The 19233-nt window shown below is 34.8% G+C and overlaps 2 protein-coding genes across 5 annotated transcripts in view; both read right to left on the reverse strand.

Annotated features, from left to right (window-relative positions):
- Aatf (Apoptosis antagonizing transcription factor) overlaps window positions 1-18728 on the reverse strand; it is an 89986-nt gene extending 71258 nt beyond the window's left edge. The window contains exon 1 of one of the 4 annotated variants that reach the window (XM_089090167.1): window positions 18680-18728. The gene's annotated coding sequence lies outside the window, so the exon portion shown is untranslated. Of the gene's footprint in view, window positions 1-18580; window positions 18652-18675 lie in introns of those variants that run through there. The other 3 variants (XM_089090169.1, XM_089090168.1, XM_089090170.1) reach the window with 3 other exon arrangements.
- On the reverse strand, window positions 9469-12121 carry LOC148951179 (uncharacterized). The gene is made up of 2 exons (XM_089091015.1): window positions 11485-12121; window positions 9469-10172 (listed from the first exon to the last, which is right to left on the reverse strand). Exons 1-2 carry the CDS (start codon window positions 12119-12121, stop codon window positions 9469-9471), a joined length of 1341 nt encoding a protein of 446 aa, XP_088947141.1.
- Window positions 18729-19233: the final 505 nt, after the last annotated feature.

Consider the following 19233-nt stretch of genomic DNA (forward strand, 5'->3'; position numbering starts at 1 on the left):
ATTACTATTAAATAATAAATGAAACCCAAAACGAACAGAAATTAAATAAACAATCATAGCAAAAACATACAACAAGTAATAATATAAATGAATAAATAGATCATAAGCGAGTAGTACTTAGATTGAATATGAAAATCAAGCATAAAACAAAAAAAAAAATTTTGCTATTGAAGTATAAATGAAACTTAAAACAAACAGAAATTAAATAAAAAATCAATTCAACCAAACAAACAATAGATATTAATGTAAATGAATAAACAAATCTTAAAACAAGTGAAACTTAAACTGAATATGCAAATCAAGCTTGAATCAAATAAAAATAACTACAAACAAGAGTTTGGGTATCACCTCACGTCAGACGCCTAAAACCTACTGCGTCATTGGCGCTTTACTGAACTATGTGACTCTTGAACAGTCTTGGAAAGTATAAACAAAATCAAATTGAATATTAGATACATAATGATATCAATTGTAGAAAGATCAATCAGTTCAAGATTTTGTTTTCACAGTAATTTTTATTTTCATTTTCAATGCTGTAAGAACTGGAAAAGAATAAATTTGTAATATACGAGTAATTCATTTTCAGTGAAGCGCCAAGGATGCAGAAGGCTTTAGGTTTTTACAGTTAAAGAAGGGGGCAGTATCCAAATTTTTTTTGTAGCGAAACTATATTTGTCTTGAACAATGTTGGAAAGAACTAATAAATTAGACTGAATATTTGAGGTATAATGATATTTATTGCTGAAAGCTCATCAGTTCAAAATTTTACTGTAATTTTGATATTTTTTTCAATATCAAGTACAAAAGAAAATATTTGTAACACAATTCGTTTTCAGCAAAGCGCCAATGACGCAGTAAGTTTTAGGCTTCTGCAGTGAGGCGATACCCAAACTCTTGTTTGTAGTTGTTTTTATTCGATTCAAGCTTGATTTGCATATTCAGTTTAAGTTTCACTCGTTTTAAGATTTTTTTATTCATTTACATTAATATCTATTGTATGTTTGTTCGGATTGATTGTTTATTTAATTTCTGTTCGTTTTAAGTTTCACTTCAATAGCAAAATATTTTTTTTCGTTTTAAGCTTTATTTTCATATTCAATCTAAGCATTACTTGTTTTAAGATCTATTTATTCATTTATGCTAGTACCTATTGTATGTTTATTTGCTATGATTGTTTATTTAATTACTGTTCGTTTTGGGTTTCATTTATTCTTTAATAGTAATTTCTGGTCGTTTCTAGTTTGAATTTTAACAGGTATTTGTATCTGCTGAGCTTACGTTTAAAATGGCTACTTTTCTTTGGAAAACTTATTTTTCGGAATTTTTTTAAAATCAATTTTTGTTCGGTTTTGATTGCAAAAAGTTTCAAGATTTTATGGCATGGGGGGGGGTGCTTACTGTCTGATTATTCTTGACTTTAAAAAACGGATCTAGAACTTTCGATTTATATCAAATGAGGCTTTTTCAAAGTCTATTCGATTACCTCTTTGATAAAAACCTTATATATGAACAATGGACAGCTTGCATAACTTGTGGACAGCGATTGACAAAAATGAATGGATTGAAAAAATAGCTTCAATAAGGGTGTTTAGAACATTTCACTTGGTGACACAGAGTGATCAGGACTGTTTGGAATTGACCTTAATAGGATTTTGGGTGTCAGAGCAATTTGCATCTATCACAGAGTATGTATTTTAACCTTATTTTAAGTATGGCAGTTATTTTAATTATTTTAGCATTTTCAGTTTTAGATAATTTCTGGGAGTAGTTTTATAGCCAATTCTTTATCTAGTTCCAATTAGTATGATGTGTCTTAACGTCCCCTCAAAATTTCTATATACAGTTATACAGAATAGTTACAGTTATTGAAACCTTTGAAAAAATGGAAATGGATACCATGAGTTCATTTCTTATTGGATATTTTCTGCATACTATGGGGAAAGAATTGTTCTCTAAACATATTGATTAATTAATAGCCCTTATGTAGGCTAATTGGAAAAATTGAAAACTTCTTTTAATTAATTTTTTGTTTTTATTTGTTTCATTCCTAAAACTGCCTCCCTTTACTTAACCTCTCTCTTAATGTGCAAATATATAGTTCAATTAAAATATTATCCATGAGTTTCTTTGTTACTGAATTGATGTAGGCTTTCCTCCTTAGTCATTGAATAAACTTAAAGGAAAATCAAGCATCGTAAATTCATTGAAAATAAGTAGGATTAATTCTGGTTAGGCCTATATATTTTAGTATTTGCGGGGGAGGGCAGTGGAAAATTGTGGTAAAGTTAAGTGAAGTACTGCTAAGAATGATAAATAAGTAGTTTAAAAGGTTTTTTTTTAAATAAAATGAGCCAATCAAATGAGCCATCTCTGAGGTTTTTACTAGCATCTCTTCAATAAGAACCATATATTCCCCCAGGGCATAACTTACAACACCTGCCCTTGGGCCCTGGGGGGCTGTGCCAACCCTGGAGTTTTTGTTATATGGTCTTTGAACTATTTAAAAAAAAAAGCTATCTCAAAGTTCTTATCAGATGGGTTTGAGGAAAAAAAGGACATGGAGGGGGGGGGGAGACTAGGTGCTCTCCAATATCTTTTGACTCTTAAAAAGCGAACTAGAACTTTCAATTTCCAATAAAATGAGCCTTCTTTGAAGTTGTGAGCATCCCTTCCATAAGACCAATATATGCCCCTGGGGCATAACTTACAACGCCTGTCCCTGGGGGGTTGTGTTGACACCGGAATTTTTTTTATATTATCTTTGAACTATCTTTAACAAAATAGCAATCTAAAAATCTTTATTGGATGCATTTGGGAAAAAAGGGTTTGGGGGGAGGGGGGAAGCTGGCTACTCTCCAATATCTTTTGACGCTTAGAAAGTGAACTAGAACTTTCAATTTCCAATCAAATGAGCCCTCTCTGAAGTTTATATGAGCATTCCTTTCATAAGAACCATAAATGGCCCCAAGGCACAACTTATAACCCTTGCCCCTGAAGACTGTAGAAGGAGTGTCCTGCTCAAACATATAATTTCCAGAACTTTCAACTACGTTAAACAAAATGGTTATATCAAAATTTTTATTGGATTTGTTTGTGGAAATGGTGGGCGTGGAAGGAGTGTTAGTTGCCTTAGAATCACTTTCCACTATTGAAAAAGGACCTAGTCATTAAAATTTCTAATCAAATGAGCCCTTTCTGAAGTTTCTACGACAACGTTTTCTATAAAAAACCTTACATGCCCCCAGGACATAACTTACAACCCTTGCCCTAAGGGATGTGGGGGAGTTGTCATCCTCAAAGACCTAATTTCCAGAACTTAAAACTACGTTTAATAAAATGGCAAATTTTGATGAATCTCAAAATTTTGATTGGATGTGTTTGGGGAAATGGTGGGCGTGCGAAGGGGGGTTAGTTGCTTTCAATGACTTTCAACTATTAAAAAGGGCACCAGCCCTTTGAATTTCCAATAGAATGAGCCTTTTTTGAAGTTACTATGACAACGCCTTCTATAAAAACCTTATATGTCCCCAGGGCATAACTTAAAACCCTTGCCCCGAGGGTTGTGGGGGAGTGTCCTCCTCAAAAACATGTTTCCTATCTGGAAATCAACAATGCAGAACAAAATGACTATCTCAAAGTTTTGATTGGATGTGTTAGGGGGAATGATGGGCGGGGGGGGAGGGGGGGCTAGTTGCCCTTCATTCACTTTCAACTATTAAAAAGGCCCTTTGAATTTCCAATTGAAAGAGCCATTTTTGAAGTTTCTACAACAATGCCTTCTATAAAAAACCTTGTATACCCCCAGGGCATAACCTAAAACCCTTGCCCTGAGGGTTTGAGAGAGTGTCCTCCTAAAAATAATATTTTTTAACTGCAAATCAACTAATCTGAAAAAAATGGATAACTCAAAATTTTGATTGGATGTATGTGGGGGAATGATGGACATGGGGGGGGGCTAGTTGCCCTCCAATCACTTTTGACTATTAAAAAGGGCACTAGCCCTTTGAATTTCCAATCAAATGAGCCTTTTTTGAAGTTTCTACAACAATACCTTCTATAAAAACCTTATATGCCCCCAGGGCATAACTTAAAACCCTTTCCCTGAGGGTTGTTGGGGAGTGTCCTCCTCAAAACCTATTTTCCATCTGGAAATCAAATACCTTGAACAAAATGGCTATCACAAAATTTTTATTGGATGTGTTTGGAGAAATGATGGGCATGGGGGGGCTAGTTGCCCTCCAATCACTTTCGACTATTAAAAAGGACAATAGCCCTTTGCACTTTGAATTGAATAAGCCTTTTTGAAGTTTCTACGACATCAACTTCTAGAAAAACCTTATATGCCTCCAGGGCATAACTTAAAACTCTTGCCCTGAGTGCTGTGGGGGAGTGACCTCCCCAGAATCATAATTTTCATTTGGAAATCAACTATGCTGGGCATGAGGGGGGCTAGATGCCCTCCAATCACTTTCAACTATTGAAAAGGGCACTAGCCCTTTGAATTTCCAATTGAATGAGTCCTTTTTGAAGTTTCTATGACAACACTTTCTATAAAAACCTTATATGCCCCCAGGGCATAGCTTACAACCCTTGCCCTGATGGCTGTGGGGGAGTGTCTTCCTCAAAAACATGTTTCCTATCTGGAAATTAACTATGCTGAACAAAATGGCTATCTCAAAATTTTGATTGGATGTGGTTTGGGGGAATGATGGGCATGGGGGGGGGGCTAGTTGCCCTCCAATCACTTTTGACCCTTAAAAAGGGCACTAGAACTCTTGATTTCCATTCGAATGAGCCCCCTTTGAAGTTTCCATGCTGACCCCTTCCATATAGAGTGCCTCTGGGAAAAAAATAAGTAAATGAAAAATAAATAATAATAATAAAACATTGGAGCTGTATGGCCTTTACTATAGGCAACGCTATAGGGTTGCCTCTGAAAAGTTATAAATGTGCAACTAGCCCCTCTCTACATGTCTTCTTTTCCCCAAATATATCCAATAGAAATTTTGAGATAAGATGTTCTGTTCAAAATAGTCTAAATATCCTATAACAAGGGCTTTGGGGTTGAAATAACCCCTCAGGTCCTGGGAGGAAGGGTTGTAAGTAATGCCCCAAAGGCATATAAGATTTATATGGAAGGGGTGGTCATATAAACTTTAGAGGAGGCTCAATTAATTGGAAACTAAAAGTTCTAGTTCCCTTTTGAGTCAAGTGATGGGGGAAAACCAGCCCCCCCCCACCTAATGCCCTCTTTTTCCTTAAAATATCTGATCAAAATTGTGAGATAGATATTTTGTTAAAAAATAGTCCAAAGAAAGCATAACAAAGCCTCCAGGGTTGACACAACCCACCAGAGCTCTGGGGCAAGGGTTGTAAGTTATTCCCTGGGGACCTATAAGGTTTTTATAAAATGAGTGGCTGTATAAACTTCGAATAGGGTTAATTTTATTGGAAATTAGAGGTTATAGTGCTCTTTTCTAGAGTAAAAATGAATAGTGGACAACCAGCCCCCTCCCACGACTATCATTTTCCAGTAACAATACCTTTGGGGACATCAACCCCCTCACAGCCCCCAGGGCAAGGGCTGTAAGTTATACAATTTGTCCTCTGTTTACATATAGTATATGTTATTGAGAAAGGTATGCATGTTTGAACTTTACTTTCCACAAAGACGAAAGGCATTCAGTTGAGCCTTTCAGAGAAGGTTGAGGGGAGTTTTGAACTAAATTTAAAGACACTATGTCCATGCACGTTCTCAAAAGAGTGTATCTTTAGAATGAATTTGAATATTAAGTTGGAACTTTTAGACAATGCTTAAAGGGGAAAATTAATTGACCAAAAGGCTATATGTACATACTACTACTAATCAGGGGCATCCTGAGGCTCATTTTATTGGGGAGGACAATTTTTTAAATTTTACCAAATTGCTACCTGATTTATGCCAGATTTTCTGCAGAAGTCAAGATTTTTGCAAAATTTCTGCCCTTGGTGAAAATTTTACTGAATACCAAAAAAGTTGGAGGGGCGCGCACCCCCCCCCATCTTTCAGGACGCCCCAGCTACTAATACAACTACTGCTGCTACATTTACTACTAATACTATTCCTCTTTCAATTACTACCTCTATTGCAACTAATTCAGCTGACACAAATACATAAATTATCAAACGGTTTTTCACCCATTGCAATTATAAGAGAGGGAAGATACTCTCTATATGACATCTTTCATTTTTTTTTTTTTTTTTGATCAATCAACAAAAAAATGGGGAATACTCTTTATGTGTAATTTTACATGGGTATAATAGAAAAGGATTAGTTTTTTTCAACATGAGAAATTAATATTTATTAGAGGGAACATCCAAGTCCATGGAGGGGTTTGGGGGAAAGTGGGGGAATAGACCAAGCAAGAGCAGGAAATTTCATTGCAACATTTGCAAATTCATTGGCAAAACCTCTGAACATGGATGCTGTTCTTAGCCAGAGGTATGATGTGTGCAAGCTATAAGCTTAAATTTGTGAGAAATAATTAATTCAGAGCAAATTTGTTCTTTGTGTACTTGTTGATAGCCTGCTCTCTTTAAGCAGAAACTTAAAAATTGTGGGTTTCCTGAGACCAAATATGAGGTGGATCATGTCAGCTTGTATATTTTCAACTTTTTGCAGTTGGATCTTTGCACAAGCACCATATATAATGAGCTCATAATCAATTTGGGTAAAGGTCTAGCATAGCAGCTCTTAAGAAGCAGACATGCTAGAAAAAGAAGAGATACTTTTAGATTGACAATTATATGCTCATTTTTATGGCTTGGGTTGCATATTTAACAATTCAACCCCAACTCCCCTCTGATGGTCTTTTATAGCCATACAACTTTCTGGCCAACATGGAGTGTCAGCAGAGCCTAAAATACACCTAAAAAAAGCTTCAAAATATTGGTAAAATTCTAGTTTAGCTACTTTTCCTATCTTGGAAAGGGGTGATCCAAGGAAAATGAAACTTTCAGTAATGAATCCAAGGCCAAAAACACACTCTGGGAATGTATTGCCAAGCTTCTATATTAACTTTCTTCTGAGTTCTAAGTCTTAGAAGTTTGCCTACTTGACAGACACCTATTGAAATTTTAACAACATAACATTTCAACTTAATTTTCAGCTATAAGTTTCTTTTTCTCTGGTTTTAGTTCTGAAAAATGTAATTCCTGTTATTTGAGTGGAATTTTAAGGCATATCAGTGAGTTTTTTTCCAAATTTAGGAAATCTATTTGCAGACCTCTGAAACCTCATAAATTGGGATTGAGCAAAATTGTGAAGCTGAAAACAGTTTTGTCATACTTCATTTATGTAGAAGATCTATTTTACAAGGTTTCACTTTTATAACACAAAGATTTTGATAAATTTCTAGTGGGTCATATAATTTAGCTAAGCTGAAAGTGAAAACATCATTTGATGCCTTTTTTATGCTTTCATAATTCAATAATTGCTTCTGGGGCTCATTGCATCTTCAGTCCTTAAAGGGGCCCCAAAGAAATTTCATTTTTGTAACCAAACAAAGAAGTTATTAACACCAGTTAAGTTATTGAAAAGTGGTTAAAAACATATCACTAGTTTATAGCTAAGTTGTTCAAGAGTAACATATTTAAAAAACTCTTAGGCCTATTTACAAAAATTCAAACCTCATTTATTAGGCAACTCAAATATAAACTGTGTTCTAACTGTTTCAAGTTTTTGAATGCCATTGACAAAAACAGTACTGAATTTTGTGATTCAAAACATTGCTGTCAACAATTCAGAGTATATTCCAGTTCAGGGTATATATTTGCAAATTAGGGGGGGAAGTAAAGTTGATGGTAAACTTGCAGTGGGCCATATAATTTAGCTAGGATGAAAGTGCAAACAGTGTTTGGTGCTTTTTTTATACTCTTTCACAATTCATACAAGATACCTTTAGGGCCCCTTTAAGGGCTTAAGATGCATTTAGCCACAGAAAGAATTATTGAATTATGAAAGAGCATAAAAAAGGCATCAAATAATGTATTCAATTTCATTGTAGCTAAATTATAACACCCAATAGAAATTTACCAAGGTTTTTAAAAGCCGTCAAAGGTCAGGGCCCTCTAGAGGGAGAAGGAGTGGAGGTATGTATGTTACTTCAAAATACCTTCCCATGACATACTTTAGTCTGTAAACCCATCAATGAAAGCTTCAATTTCCTAACCTAATCCCTTTCCAACATAGCAAACAGTAGCTAAACTGAAGTTTTACCTATCATCATATATGCCTAGGCTAAACAATAAAGTGGGAAAGTCAAATAGGCTAGGCCTGGGCTTATCTAAACAAGAAATTTCTAGACTGAACATGACCTGTTCTTAACCTTAAATTGTACCTGAAATCCTATATGTAGGTTGAATCCATCTGACTGGTGAAGGTTTAAAGTCATAAAGGTAAATTTTTACTAAAGCATATTATTGACTTATGAATAAAGTGAATATACCAATTGATGCCTTTTTTGGTAAAAATTTAAAATTGTGGCCCCTGATAAGGCGACATGTTAGGGAAACAATTCTTACTTTAAAATATGTATAATGATCCTAGTTAACATATTATCCAAGGGGAGAACCTTTATCATCAAGTCTTTCCTCTAAAAATCCTTCTTTTTCCAGCTTAAGAGAAAAAGTTTCCAAAAACCACCATGATGATGATGATGATGATGAATGAATTAAAGACCCCTCTCGACTTCTCAGTCACTTGGGTCTTCCTTCAATAAATCCGGATTCCACATCAGTTAGTCAATCATCAATAATCTGCTCTGTCACATTAATTAATCCTAATTAATCTTCCCATCACATCGTCCAATCTCTCCCAATGGCAGTTATAAACTGTACAACCAGCTTTAGGATTTGTATATTGTCACTATCATTTGCAAATCCTCCCAAAATCAAATTTACACTCAACTGTTTTCTTCTTTCATGAAAAAGGCCTTGATATGCTGTCTTTGGAGAGTGTACTTATCACAATCTATAAGAAGATGTACCAGACTTTCTTCTTTGTCACAAAACTCACAGTTACTTGACTCTCCTTAAAAATTTGCCCTGTATAATTTTGTATCTGCATGGCCTGATCTAAGATGAAATGCTAATCCTCCCTCTTTCCTACTTAATCCTTGGTGCACATGCCTCTCAAACTTTATTACTACTTTTTGGGTAACAAACGAATTTCTGGATTGATTTCTGCTATCCTCAAAATCATACGTTCTTACTGATTGCATCAATTGATCTAATTGCATTGCAGATATAGGAGTTGAACCACTAGTAAATACATTTGTTATTTTGCATGCCATTTTATCAACTGTGTCGACACCCTCAGACCCCAACATCTCAATCTGGGCTGTTATCTACTGAAGATACATGGCTGCTGTTGACATATATGGTACTATTTATTTGTAGCACAATACATCTTCTCTTGAAAATTTCCCATTATGAACAAAATTGGCAAGTGCCTCCAGTGCACTTTTTGAATCCAATGTTACTTTGGTTGCTAAGATTTTCTTTGGCAAATACAATTGCTTCCTTTATGGCTATTACTTCAGCCTGGAAAATTGTTGCCTCTGAATGCAGTTTAAATGACTTTGACACTTGTATCAATGGAATGACAAAGGCAGCCCCTACTGCAGAAATTGGGTTAATTTTCTTAGATCCGTCTGTATAAATATCGAGGAATCCCCTGTATTTCTCTGCCATCATTAATTTAAAGTTTATCCTGGAATCATGGTATCCATTCGTTTCAAACTTAAGATTGCAATGTAGCTTAATTGTCTCCCAAGGAGCAGGTAATGCAATTTCTGGAACTTTTAACATATCTGTCATTTTTAGTGTCACTCCAAACTGTTCACTGATACGGCAAGACATTTCAAAGATATTTTCCTGGTTTCTCTTTTTAAACTTATTTGTTATAACAATTTTTCCTGTTTTAAATATTCTTGATCTAACTGGGTTTGTATTATCTGCTGTCCACAATTTTTTGCTATATTTCAGGACATTTACCTTTCTCCTGGTTACCAGGCTTTCAAGTCCTGACTCTGACATTAAAAACACAATAGGGGTAGTCTTTCTGGCTGCAAAGGCAATGCGTATAGCTGCATTCTGTACGGAATTAAACTTTGCTAGGGTTGTGTCACTGCCTGAGAAAGAAATTACGGAAGCATATTCTATCTTAGACCTAATATATTTTATATAAAACTCCATCATAAAACTGGGTTTTTTCCCTCAGCTAACAGTTGTAAGCATCTTCATAAGATTCAGCCTTTTAACGCAAGCAGCCTTGGTCATTTCAATATACGGTTTCCAATTCAAATTTTTCTCTATATTCACACCCAGGAACTTTGTTTCACTCACAAACTCAATCTGCTGGCCATAAAATCTAATTATTGGGGTAACTTTCGTTTTTTTCCGAGTTATTACCATTGCTTTTATTTTACGTGTTGAAAATTTTAGATCAATATCAGTTATCTAGTTTTCCAATTGCGCCAATACTTCTGAAATACCTTTGATTCCCTCTTCTAATGTCTTTGCCATAACCCACAAAATTTTATCATCAGCGAAAATTCCCATGTTTCAATCTCCTTCTCCGATAGGAATATTATACTCTCCCATATTGTAAAAATCAGGTCCTAAGGCTAACCCTTGAGGTACCCCCTTCTTCCTCTTACTAGGACTGTTGACATTGTATTTCCTACTCTCACTATCACTACTCAGTCTTCAAGATAATTTTTACTTAGCAGCAACATTCTACCTCTAATTCCAGCCTCAATTATTCCTGACAATATTTGTCTATGTACAATGAACCACCATGCTGAGATTCAATGCTTAAGTCTTTTGAAATTGCTGCTATGAGTTGCCAAATAAGTTGTTTTATAGATAGCGTTCATGCCAGTCTTTGTAATTCCATATTTTTTAATGAGCAGTGGCAAAAATACAAAATATTAGTAGCAGCGGCAAAAATCAAAATATTGCTGTAAATTTGAATTTGAATTTATTTTTTAAATCCATCATAAATACAGAAATTGATGGAAAAAAAAAAAAAAACAACAGAAAAGAGAGAAAAAAAAATACACTTAATGGTACAGACAAAGCAAATACACATACACATCAATCAAAGTGACGAGAGTAGAGGTAGTCAAGAATGGCTGCTACCCTCCAACTTAGCACAATACTTATCAAGCAACTGATTAACTGCAGAAAATGGATCAGTTACTGCATATTGCCGGATCAAGTACGAATTACTCGTTCTCAGTGGAACTTGCAGCAGAAACTTCAAATATCTGAAAAAAATTCTACGGATTTTAAATTTATCTTCTTTACCCAGAAGTTTCTAAAATGGTATTATATATAATATATGTGGCACCGCGACAGCATTATAAAATATAGCCAGCGAAAACCTTTTAAGACTTCCCTTCGAAGAAACTGTGGCCCCACATGCAGTTCTAATTTTACTCTGTACATGTGTGATGATTAGCAAACGGGTAGATGACAGTGTGTCTCTGATGGGCAGTCCCAAGTATACTAGTGACTTTACAGGCTCAATAGACAGGGATTCTAGTTGAATGTGAGGTAGAACAGATTTATTCCAATTAAACAGCATTACTTCCGATTTTGATACATTAAAACTAAGGCCAATATCACCATACTGAGATGACAGGATAATAAAATTACTTTCTAGGGAAGTTATTTGCCAAGAAAAATTCAAGATGTCATCCACAAAACCAACTAAGGTCACATCTATTCCTCTTAGAATACAGCTTGTAGTGACTTTGGACTGCGCCTTGGAAATACTATTATTAAACAAATCTGGTGAAGAAATCGCACCCTGTTTTATACTTTTTTTTACAGGGATTTTCCTAGTGGGTTCTGCATTAGGAATGCGTACATTTAATTGGCGATACAGATCATAAAGAGGTCTAACAATAGCTGGGTCGACACCATTTTTCCGCAATTCTAGCATTATCTGCGCATGTATGCCCGAGTCAAAAGCGCAGCATACGTCGTATTCACCAATAGCAAGCAATTCATTAGAAATGTGCACATCTAACAGAACTTTTGCTACAACATTTAATGCGTGAGCGCATCCCATTCCTGACTGGAAACCAAACTGGTGGGGAGGGGCCTTGCAACACTTCCTAATGTCACCTACTATTAACAATTCAAAAAGCTTGCAAAAAACAGAGGAAATAGCTATTGGTCTGTAAGAAGAAGGTTCTGTTGCGGTGTTTCATTTTTTCAGTATAGGCGTTATTGATTCTAAGCAAACTAAATCTGGTACAACACCATGCGTCATAATAATCTGGTAAGCAATTGCAAGATGTTCAACTAAAAGGGGACTACCATTCAATACATGATGTGCACATATTTTATCGGCACCACTTGATGATTTTTTCTATAATTTTTTGAACAATTCCCGGATTTGACTACTGTTCACAACAAAATAATTTAACTCTTTAGTAAGGAGGGGACTTAGTTGCTCATAAAACATTGAGTTTTTTGACTCGTCTGGGGCTGCAAATTCCGCACTAAAATAATCAACCCATACTTTCTCACCAATCTCACTGGCAGTCGAATTATTGTACTCAGCAGGCTTTGCATGCAGATTCCAAATCAGATTGGGATTATCCATGATTTTTCACAGTTTCAAGTTTTAAAGCACTACAATGTCTACACAGTTCTTTTGTAAATTTCCACTCAGTACAAATATGAATTTGATTGACTGCACCACTTTTAATCCTGTCACATTCATGCCAAATTTGCAGCCAAAACTTGGCCACAGCCTTTGCATTAACCAAATCGGAATTTTGGCCCATCCTTTTACTCAAGATATACGGCGCAATTCAACACTCGAAACAGCTGAGCTTTCAGCTATTTTTAAAGCATGGCATATTTCAGCAAAGTATAGGTTCAATTGCAGTCTTATTTCACTATCAGGTAAGTCAGCATTCCACTGGAGCAGATGAAATGGGACCTTAATTTTTCCAAGGACTTTGTCACACTTTTGTTGGAATAAAGGGCGGGAAACCTTTTTCCAGTCACTCACGAGCTTCGGTTTAGGTTTCGGCGGGTATGAATTCACAGTACATGGGATGGTGACAGACAGGGGCAGATGGTCTGAGTACATTCTGTCAAGTCCTACCTATACGGTAGGTAGCTCAACATTATAACTAATAGCATGATCAATGTTAGACACAGATTGAGAGAGACTAATAAAAGAAAATTGCATGTTTTTTGTGGCTAGCTTGGATCCATTAGGAAGTGAACTTAGAAGCACTTGGGCACAAGAGTTGCTGCTGTCTTCATTGTTACAGTTAAAGTCCCCCAAAATCACTAATGGTAAGCCCTCCCTTAGTACTTTCTTTATAGAGTTTCCGAGTTTCTTGCAAGCAATAGCAAACTTTAGCTTCGAAATGATATTATTGTAATTAGTAGGCAAGTAAACATTGGCTACAATGAAATCCCCACACTGAATAAGCTGGAAGTGTTCACTTTGCTGGAGACAGGCAGGAGGGAGGGGACCAGATTTGGAGATTATAGTAAGCCCTCCTGAAGGACGTCCGTGGTTGCCGAATTTGCGTGCTGGCTGTATAATATAATGATGATCTGAAGAAAATTTTAGCAAGTTGACACTGGCTTCCATGAGAAAATGTTCTCCGTGAGGCAAATAAGGTCGTACTTCGTGGATAGATCACTAAAAAATGGCAATTTGTCCAGTACTTTACCATTTATATTCCAACAGTACACCTTGCAACCCATCATGATACAGGACGCATAGACGACTGTGCTTGATTAAATGGGCATGAGGCGTGGTAGCAATTGTCCTTTTTTGATCTACAATTTAAACACATTTGGGGCTTCAAATATACATGTACATACAGAGTATATACCCCCACCCCCCAAATGTGATGTAAACAGGTAAATAGTTATATGTAACATGTAAACAGTGGTTTAATTTTTATTTTTGCCACACCATTTTCTATCATTAAAAAGAAAAAATTATTATACCCCCATTCTCCTAATGTGCAAATATACAACCAAAATTGCATTCTGATTCTAAATATAACCTTCATTTACATCACAAATAAATTTTGCCCCTACCCCCCTGATGTGCAAATATATAGGCTACCTTGATTTGGATATATTTAGGGGTTGGGGTACAGTTCATTTGGTTATATTTAGGTTCAGAATGCAATTTTTGTTATATATTTGCACATTAGGGGGGTGGGGGTATATACTCTCACAACAAAAGTTTAAACTTACCTCCCATTTACATCAGAAACAAAATCCCCCCCCCCCTAATGTAGAAATATATACCCTGAATTGGCATATATAGGGGGGGGGCTGGAATTAATTTCCGATAGAAATGATTATTACATTTATAATCAACATAAAAAAAGGCATTGAGTGGTATATTCACTTTATGCATAAGTCAATAATTTGATTTGGTAGATATTTACCATATTCACTTTATTTGTAAGTCAATAACATGATTTGGTAAAAATTTGCCATCATAAAAATTCAAAATGGGGTTTGGGGACTAGCTGCCAGGGTGATCAATGTTTGACTATTAAAATCATTGGTTCTTCATACTCTAAGCAATAAAAATTGTCATTAACATTCAAATAGAAGATACTAAAAAGTTAAACAAAAGACAATATTGTGTTTGCTTTAAACATGGAGAATGATATAGTCTTATGTATGACTTTTTAAACAACAAATCATTATAGAAAAGTATGAATAAAGTTATACAGAAGATTTTTTGGTTTTCTTATTTCATATATGATCCACTAAAACGTCATACAGAAAAATTATATCAGCCTACCCTACTGATACACAGAGAAAACAACAAAAAGTCATACAGATGGCTTTTTATAGCCTAGGCCTACATGATTTCATATATAGAGCAGCCAAAATAAAGTCATACAGATGACTGTTTAATATATCAGTCTACTATAAAGCATAATGAATAAAGTCATACAGATGACTTTCTGTGTCTCCTGCTATTACAGAGCAAACATAAATAAAGTCATACAGATGACTTTTTAATATATCATTCTACTATAAAGCATTATGAATAAAGTCATACAGATGACTTTTTATGTATCCTGCTATTATAGAGCAAACATAAATAAAGTCATACAGATGGCTTTTTATACCTCATACTATTATAGAGCAAACATGAATGCAGTCCTACATATGACTTTTTATGCCTTTCTTTTATAGAGCAAACTTCAATAAAGTCATACAGATGACTTTTTATACCTCCTGCTAGTACATAGACAAAACAACAAAGTCATACAGATAGCTTTTTATAGCCTTGGCCTACAGGATTTTATATATATAGCAGCCTAAATAAAGTCATACAGACGACTTTTTAATATATCATTCTACTATAAAGCATAATGAATAAAGTCATACAAATGACTTTTTATGTATCCTGCTATTATAGAGCAAACATAAATAAAGTCATACAGATGGCTTTTTATACCTCATACTATTATAGAGAAAACATAGAATGAAGTCCTACTTATGACTTTTTATACCTTTCTTTTATAGAGCAAACCTCAATAAAGGCATACAGATGACTTTTTCTACCTTCTGCGAGTACATAGAGAAAACAACAAAAAGTCATACAGATGGCTTTTTATAGCATAGACCTACAGGATTTCATATATAGAGCAGCCTAAATAAAGTCATACAGATGACTTTTTAATATATCATTCTACTATAAAGCATAATGAATAAAGTCATACAGATTACTTTTTATGTATCCTGCTATTATAGAGAAAAGATAAATAGTCATACAGATGACTTTTTAATATATCAGTCAACTAATAACCACAATGAACAAAGACATACTCATGACTTTTATTGCCTCCTGTCAGTATAGAGAAAACATGAATAATACCATGCAGATGACTTTTTGTGACTCATAATGTTGTGGAGCAAACATGAATAAAGTCCTACATGTGACTTGTTATACCTTTCTTTTATAAATCAAACCTCCATAAAGGCATACAGATGAATTTTTCTGCCTTCTCCTAGTATATAGAGAAAATAACAAAAAGTCATACAGATGGCTTTTTATAGCCTAGGCCTACAGGATTTCATATATAGAGCAGTCTAAATAAAGTCATACAGATGACTTTTTGATATATCATTCTACTATAAAGCATTATGAATAAAGTCACACATGACTTTTTATGTCTCCTGCTATTACAGCGCAAACATAAATAAAGTCATACAGATGGCTTTTTTTACCTCATACTATTATAGAGCAAACATGAATGAAGTCCTACATATGACTTTTTATGCCTTTCTTTTATAGAGCAAACTTCAATAAAGTCATACAGATGGCTTTTTATACCTCCTGCTAGTAGCCTACATAGAGAAAACAACAAAAAGTCATATAGATGGCTTTTTAAAGCATTGGCCTACATGATTTCATTTATAGAGTAGCCTAAATTAAGTCATATAGATGACTTTTTAATATACCATTCTACTATAAAGCATTATGAATAAAGTCATACAGATGACTTTTTATGTCTCCTGCTATTATAGAGCAAACATAAATAAAGTCATACAGATGACTTTTTAATATATAATTCTACTATAAAGCATTATAAATAATGTCTTACAGATGACTTTATATACTTCATATTAGCATTAAGTAAAAATGAATAAATTCTCACATGTGATTTTCTGTTGTTTCCTCTATACATTAGGGGGGTAATTTAATTTCTTTTCTATAGCAGTCTAGTGGATTACATATGAAATAAGAATACCTAAATGTCTTCTGTATAACTTTATTTGTACTTCTTATTTATACATTAATTCTTATTTGTACAATAATTTGATGTTTAAAAAGGCATACAGAAGACTTTAAATCATTCTCCATCATTTCTCTAGAAATAGAAATATATAATTACAAACATACAAGGTATAAAAAGTCATTTGTAAAGCATAGCATATATTAAATATGTAATCTAACCTAACCTAGGTACCTTTTTTTCCCCCTAAACCCCCAAAAACAACAGTTTAAATATTGTCAACACGTTGGAAACCATGCTAAGCATTAATTACTGAATAACAGTGTCTTGAATTAATCCATACAAAATGGGTTTTCTACTGCATCTCCAGTTTGGTACGGATAAAAGACTGTATTTAACAAAAGAATGCCAAGTACCAAAAGTACCAAAATAACAAAAAAATATCAGTAGGACTTTGTTCATGTTTGTTATGTAAAAGTACAAAATATAAAATGTCATCTGTATTCCTCTATTCATGTTTTCTCTATAATAGTGTAATATATATAAAGTCATCTGTATGACTTTATTCATGTTTTCTCAATAATAGTTAATGTTATGACCAAGCTATACAAGAGTCTAGTTCGACCAAGGCTAGAGTTTGGAATGTGTATCGCATGTCCAATCAATAAGACAGACCAAGCAGCTCTAGAATCAGTCCAGAGGAGGGCAACGAAATGTATTAGAGACCTCTATGATGTCCCTTATCCATCCCGTCTCCGTAAGCTTTGAATACCATCTCTAACATATCGTCACAAACGAGGTGATTTGATAACAGCATACAAGCTCCTAAATGCTGAGGATACCATTCCTGGCCTTTTTCAACCGGACAATTCAAAGAGAACTCGTGGTCATTCTCAAAAGCAATTCCGAAAACGAGCCAACACCAGACTAAGGAACAAGTTCTTCTCAAATAGAGTTGTCAGCTTGTGGAACTCCCTTAGTGAAAAAACAGTAACCTCTACCAGCATGGATGCGTTCAAGTCATCAGTGGATAGGGAGTGGCTTAACAAATCGTGGTGCACCATTTGGGATGCCACAAATGATGATTAACCATCATCACTGAAGCTGGCGGACACAGGATTCGTCCTATCGCTGGCAAGTGCGATTTAAGGTAATTTAAGGTAATAGTGAGATATATAAAAAGTCATCTGTGTGGCTTTATTTTTGCTGGCTCTATAATTGCATGAGGTATAAAAAGTCATTTGTATGACTTTATTTATGTTTGCTATATAAAAGAATGAGGCATAAAGTCATCTGTATGACTTTTTATCATTCTACATAATAGGGGAAAGCAAGATATTGTCTTCTGTTTGACTTTATACTGCATTCTATATAAGAGTAAATGACAATTTTCTATTGCTCAGATATAAAGAAAATTTTTCTATATTGTCATATGTAGGTAACCCAGCTGCCAAATTTATTGCATGTGCATCCTAGCTTATCTCTTTTAGTTAGACACTCTAAAACATTCAGATACTCCTTAACCAGTGGCGGATCCAGGGGGCAATTGCTCCTAATGCAAGTTATAAATAATGCAAGTCAGATCAACCTATTTTGCCCCCCCCCCCCTAAAAAAATCCTGGATCCACCCCTGTCCTCAACTGGTATAGCAACACTCGATCCTACAACCCAAAGTAGGTAGCACCAATCTTAGCTAGTCTATCTGCATGCTCTTTAGGCTAACATGGATGCTATCATGGGCTGGTTTCCATATGAACATGAACTAGCAGTTCAAACACCTGAACAATACTCTCAACATGCGAAGTATTTTGGGGGCAGGAGAATGGCAAACACACAAAAATTTTCCACTGAGAAAATTAGAACACAGACTAGCCTACTTAATAATGGACCTGTGGCCTATTTTTTCTAGAAATTATTCTTTGTCTTCCTTACATTTGCATTCTCACCAGTGTTGCCACTTGACTGATACCCAAAAGTGGTGCCGGCCGAGGAAAAAAACGGTGTTTTCGCAGTATCCTTTTACCGAAACATGGTATAATTTATGATACAGTTTGATATCTGTAATGTAAATACGTCGTCACCAATTTCAAAAAAAAACTACTTTTTAAAAGCAATTAACTCCTTGCTACTTTTCTAGCAAATGGATGCTATTCTTTTTTTTAAGTAGTGGATTTTACCATGAACTTTGAACAAGAAAGGTAGAATAAAAATGAAAAGAGATATCCCCCAGATACCCGCCCCATATAGAAAAGGGCAAAATAGTCCCCGATAATAAATTCATATCTTTTTCCCACTTTCTGGCACTCTCATCCCTCCTTCATCACTAATATCTTGTTCAGAACATCTGTTCTCAAGAAAATTGGAAGCAGGATAATCTACTCTTTTCTGTTTTAAACTAGATTAAAAGTTTATTTATCAATTTTTGTTTCAT

The sequence above is a fragment of the Artemia sp. Qi Xiang Cuo genome, chromosome 6 (assembly GCF_049724085.1).
Source record: "Artemia sp. Qi Xiang Cuo chromosome 6, ASM4972408v1, whole genome shotgun sequence".
NCBI lineage: Eukaryota > Metazoa > Arthropoda > Branchiopoda > Anostraca > Artemiidae > Artemia > Artemia sp. Qi Xiang Cuo.

Bases quoted from the DNA above. Each gene is read 5' to 3' on its own strand.
- LOC148951179 (XM_089091015.1), bottom strand. From the start codon at position 12,121: ATGGGATGCGCTCACGCATTAAATGTTGTAGCAAAAGTTCTGTTAGAT. The intron at 10,173-11,484 runs GTAAAATTAGAA...TTTCTTTCTCAG, and splicing joins AATCATCACACATGTACAGA to GCAGTGACACAACCCTAGCA.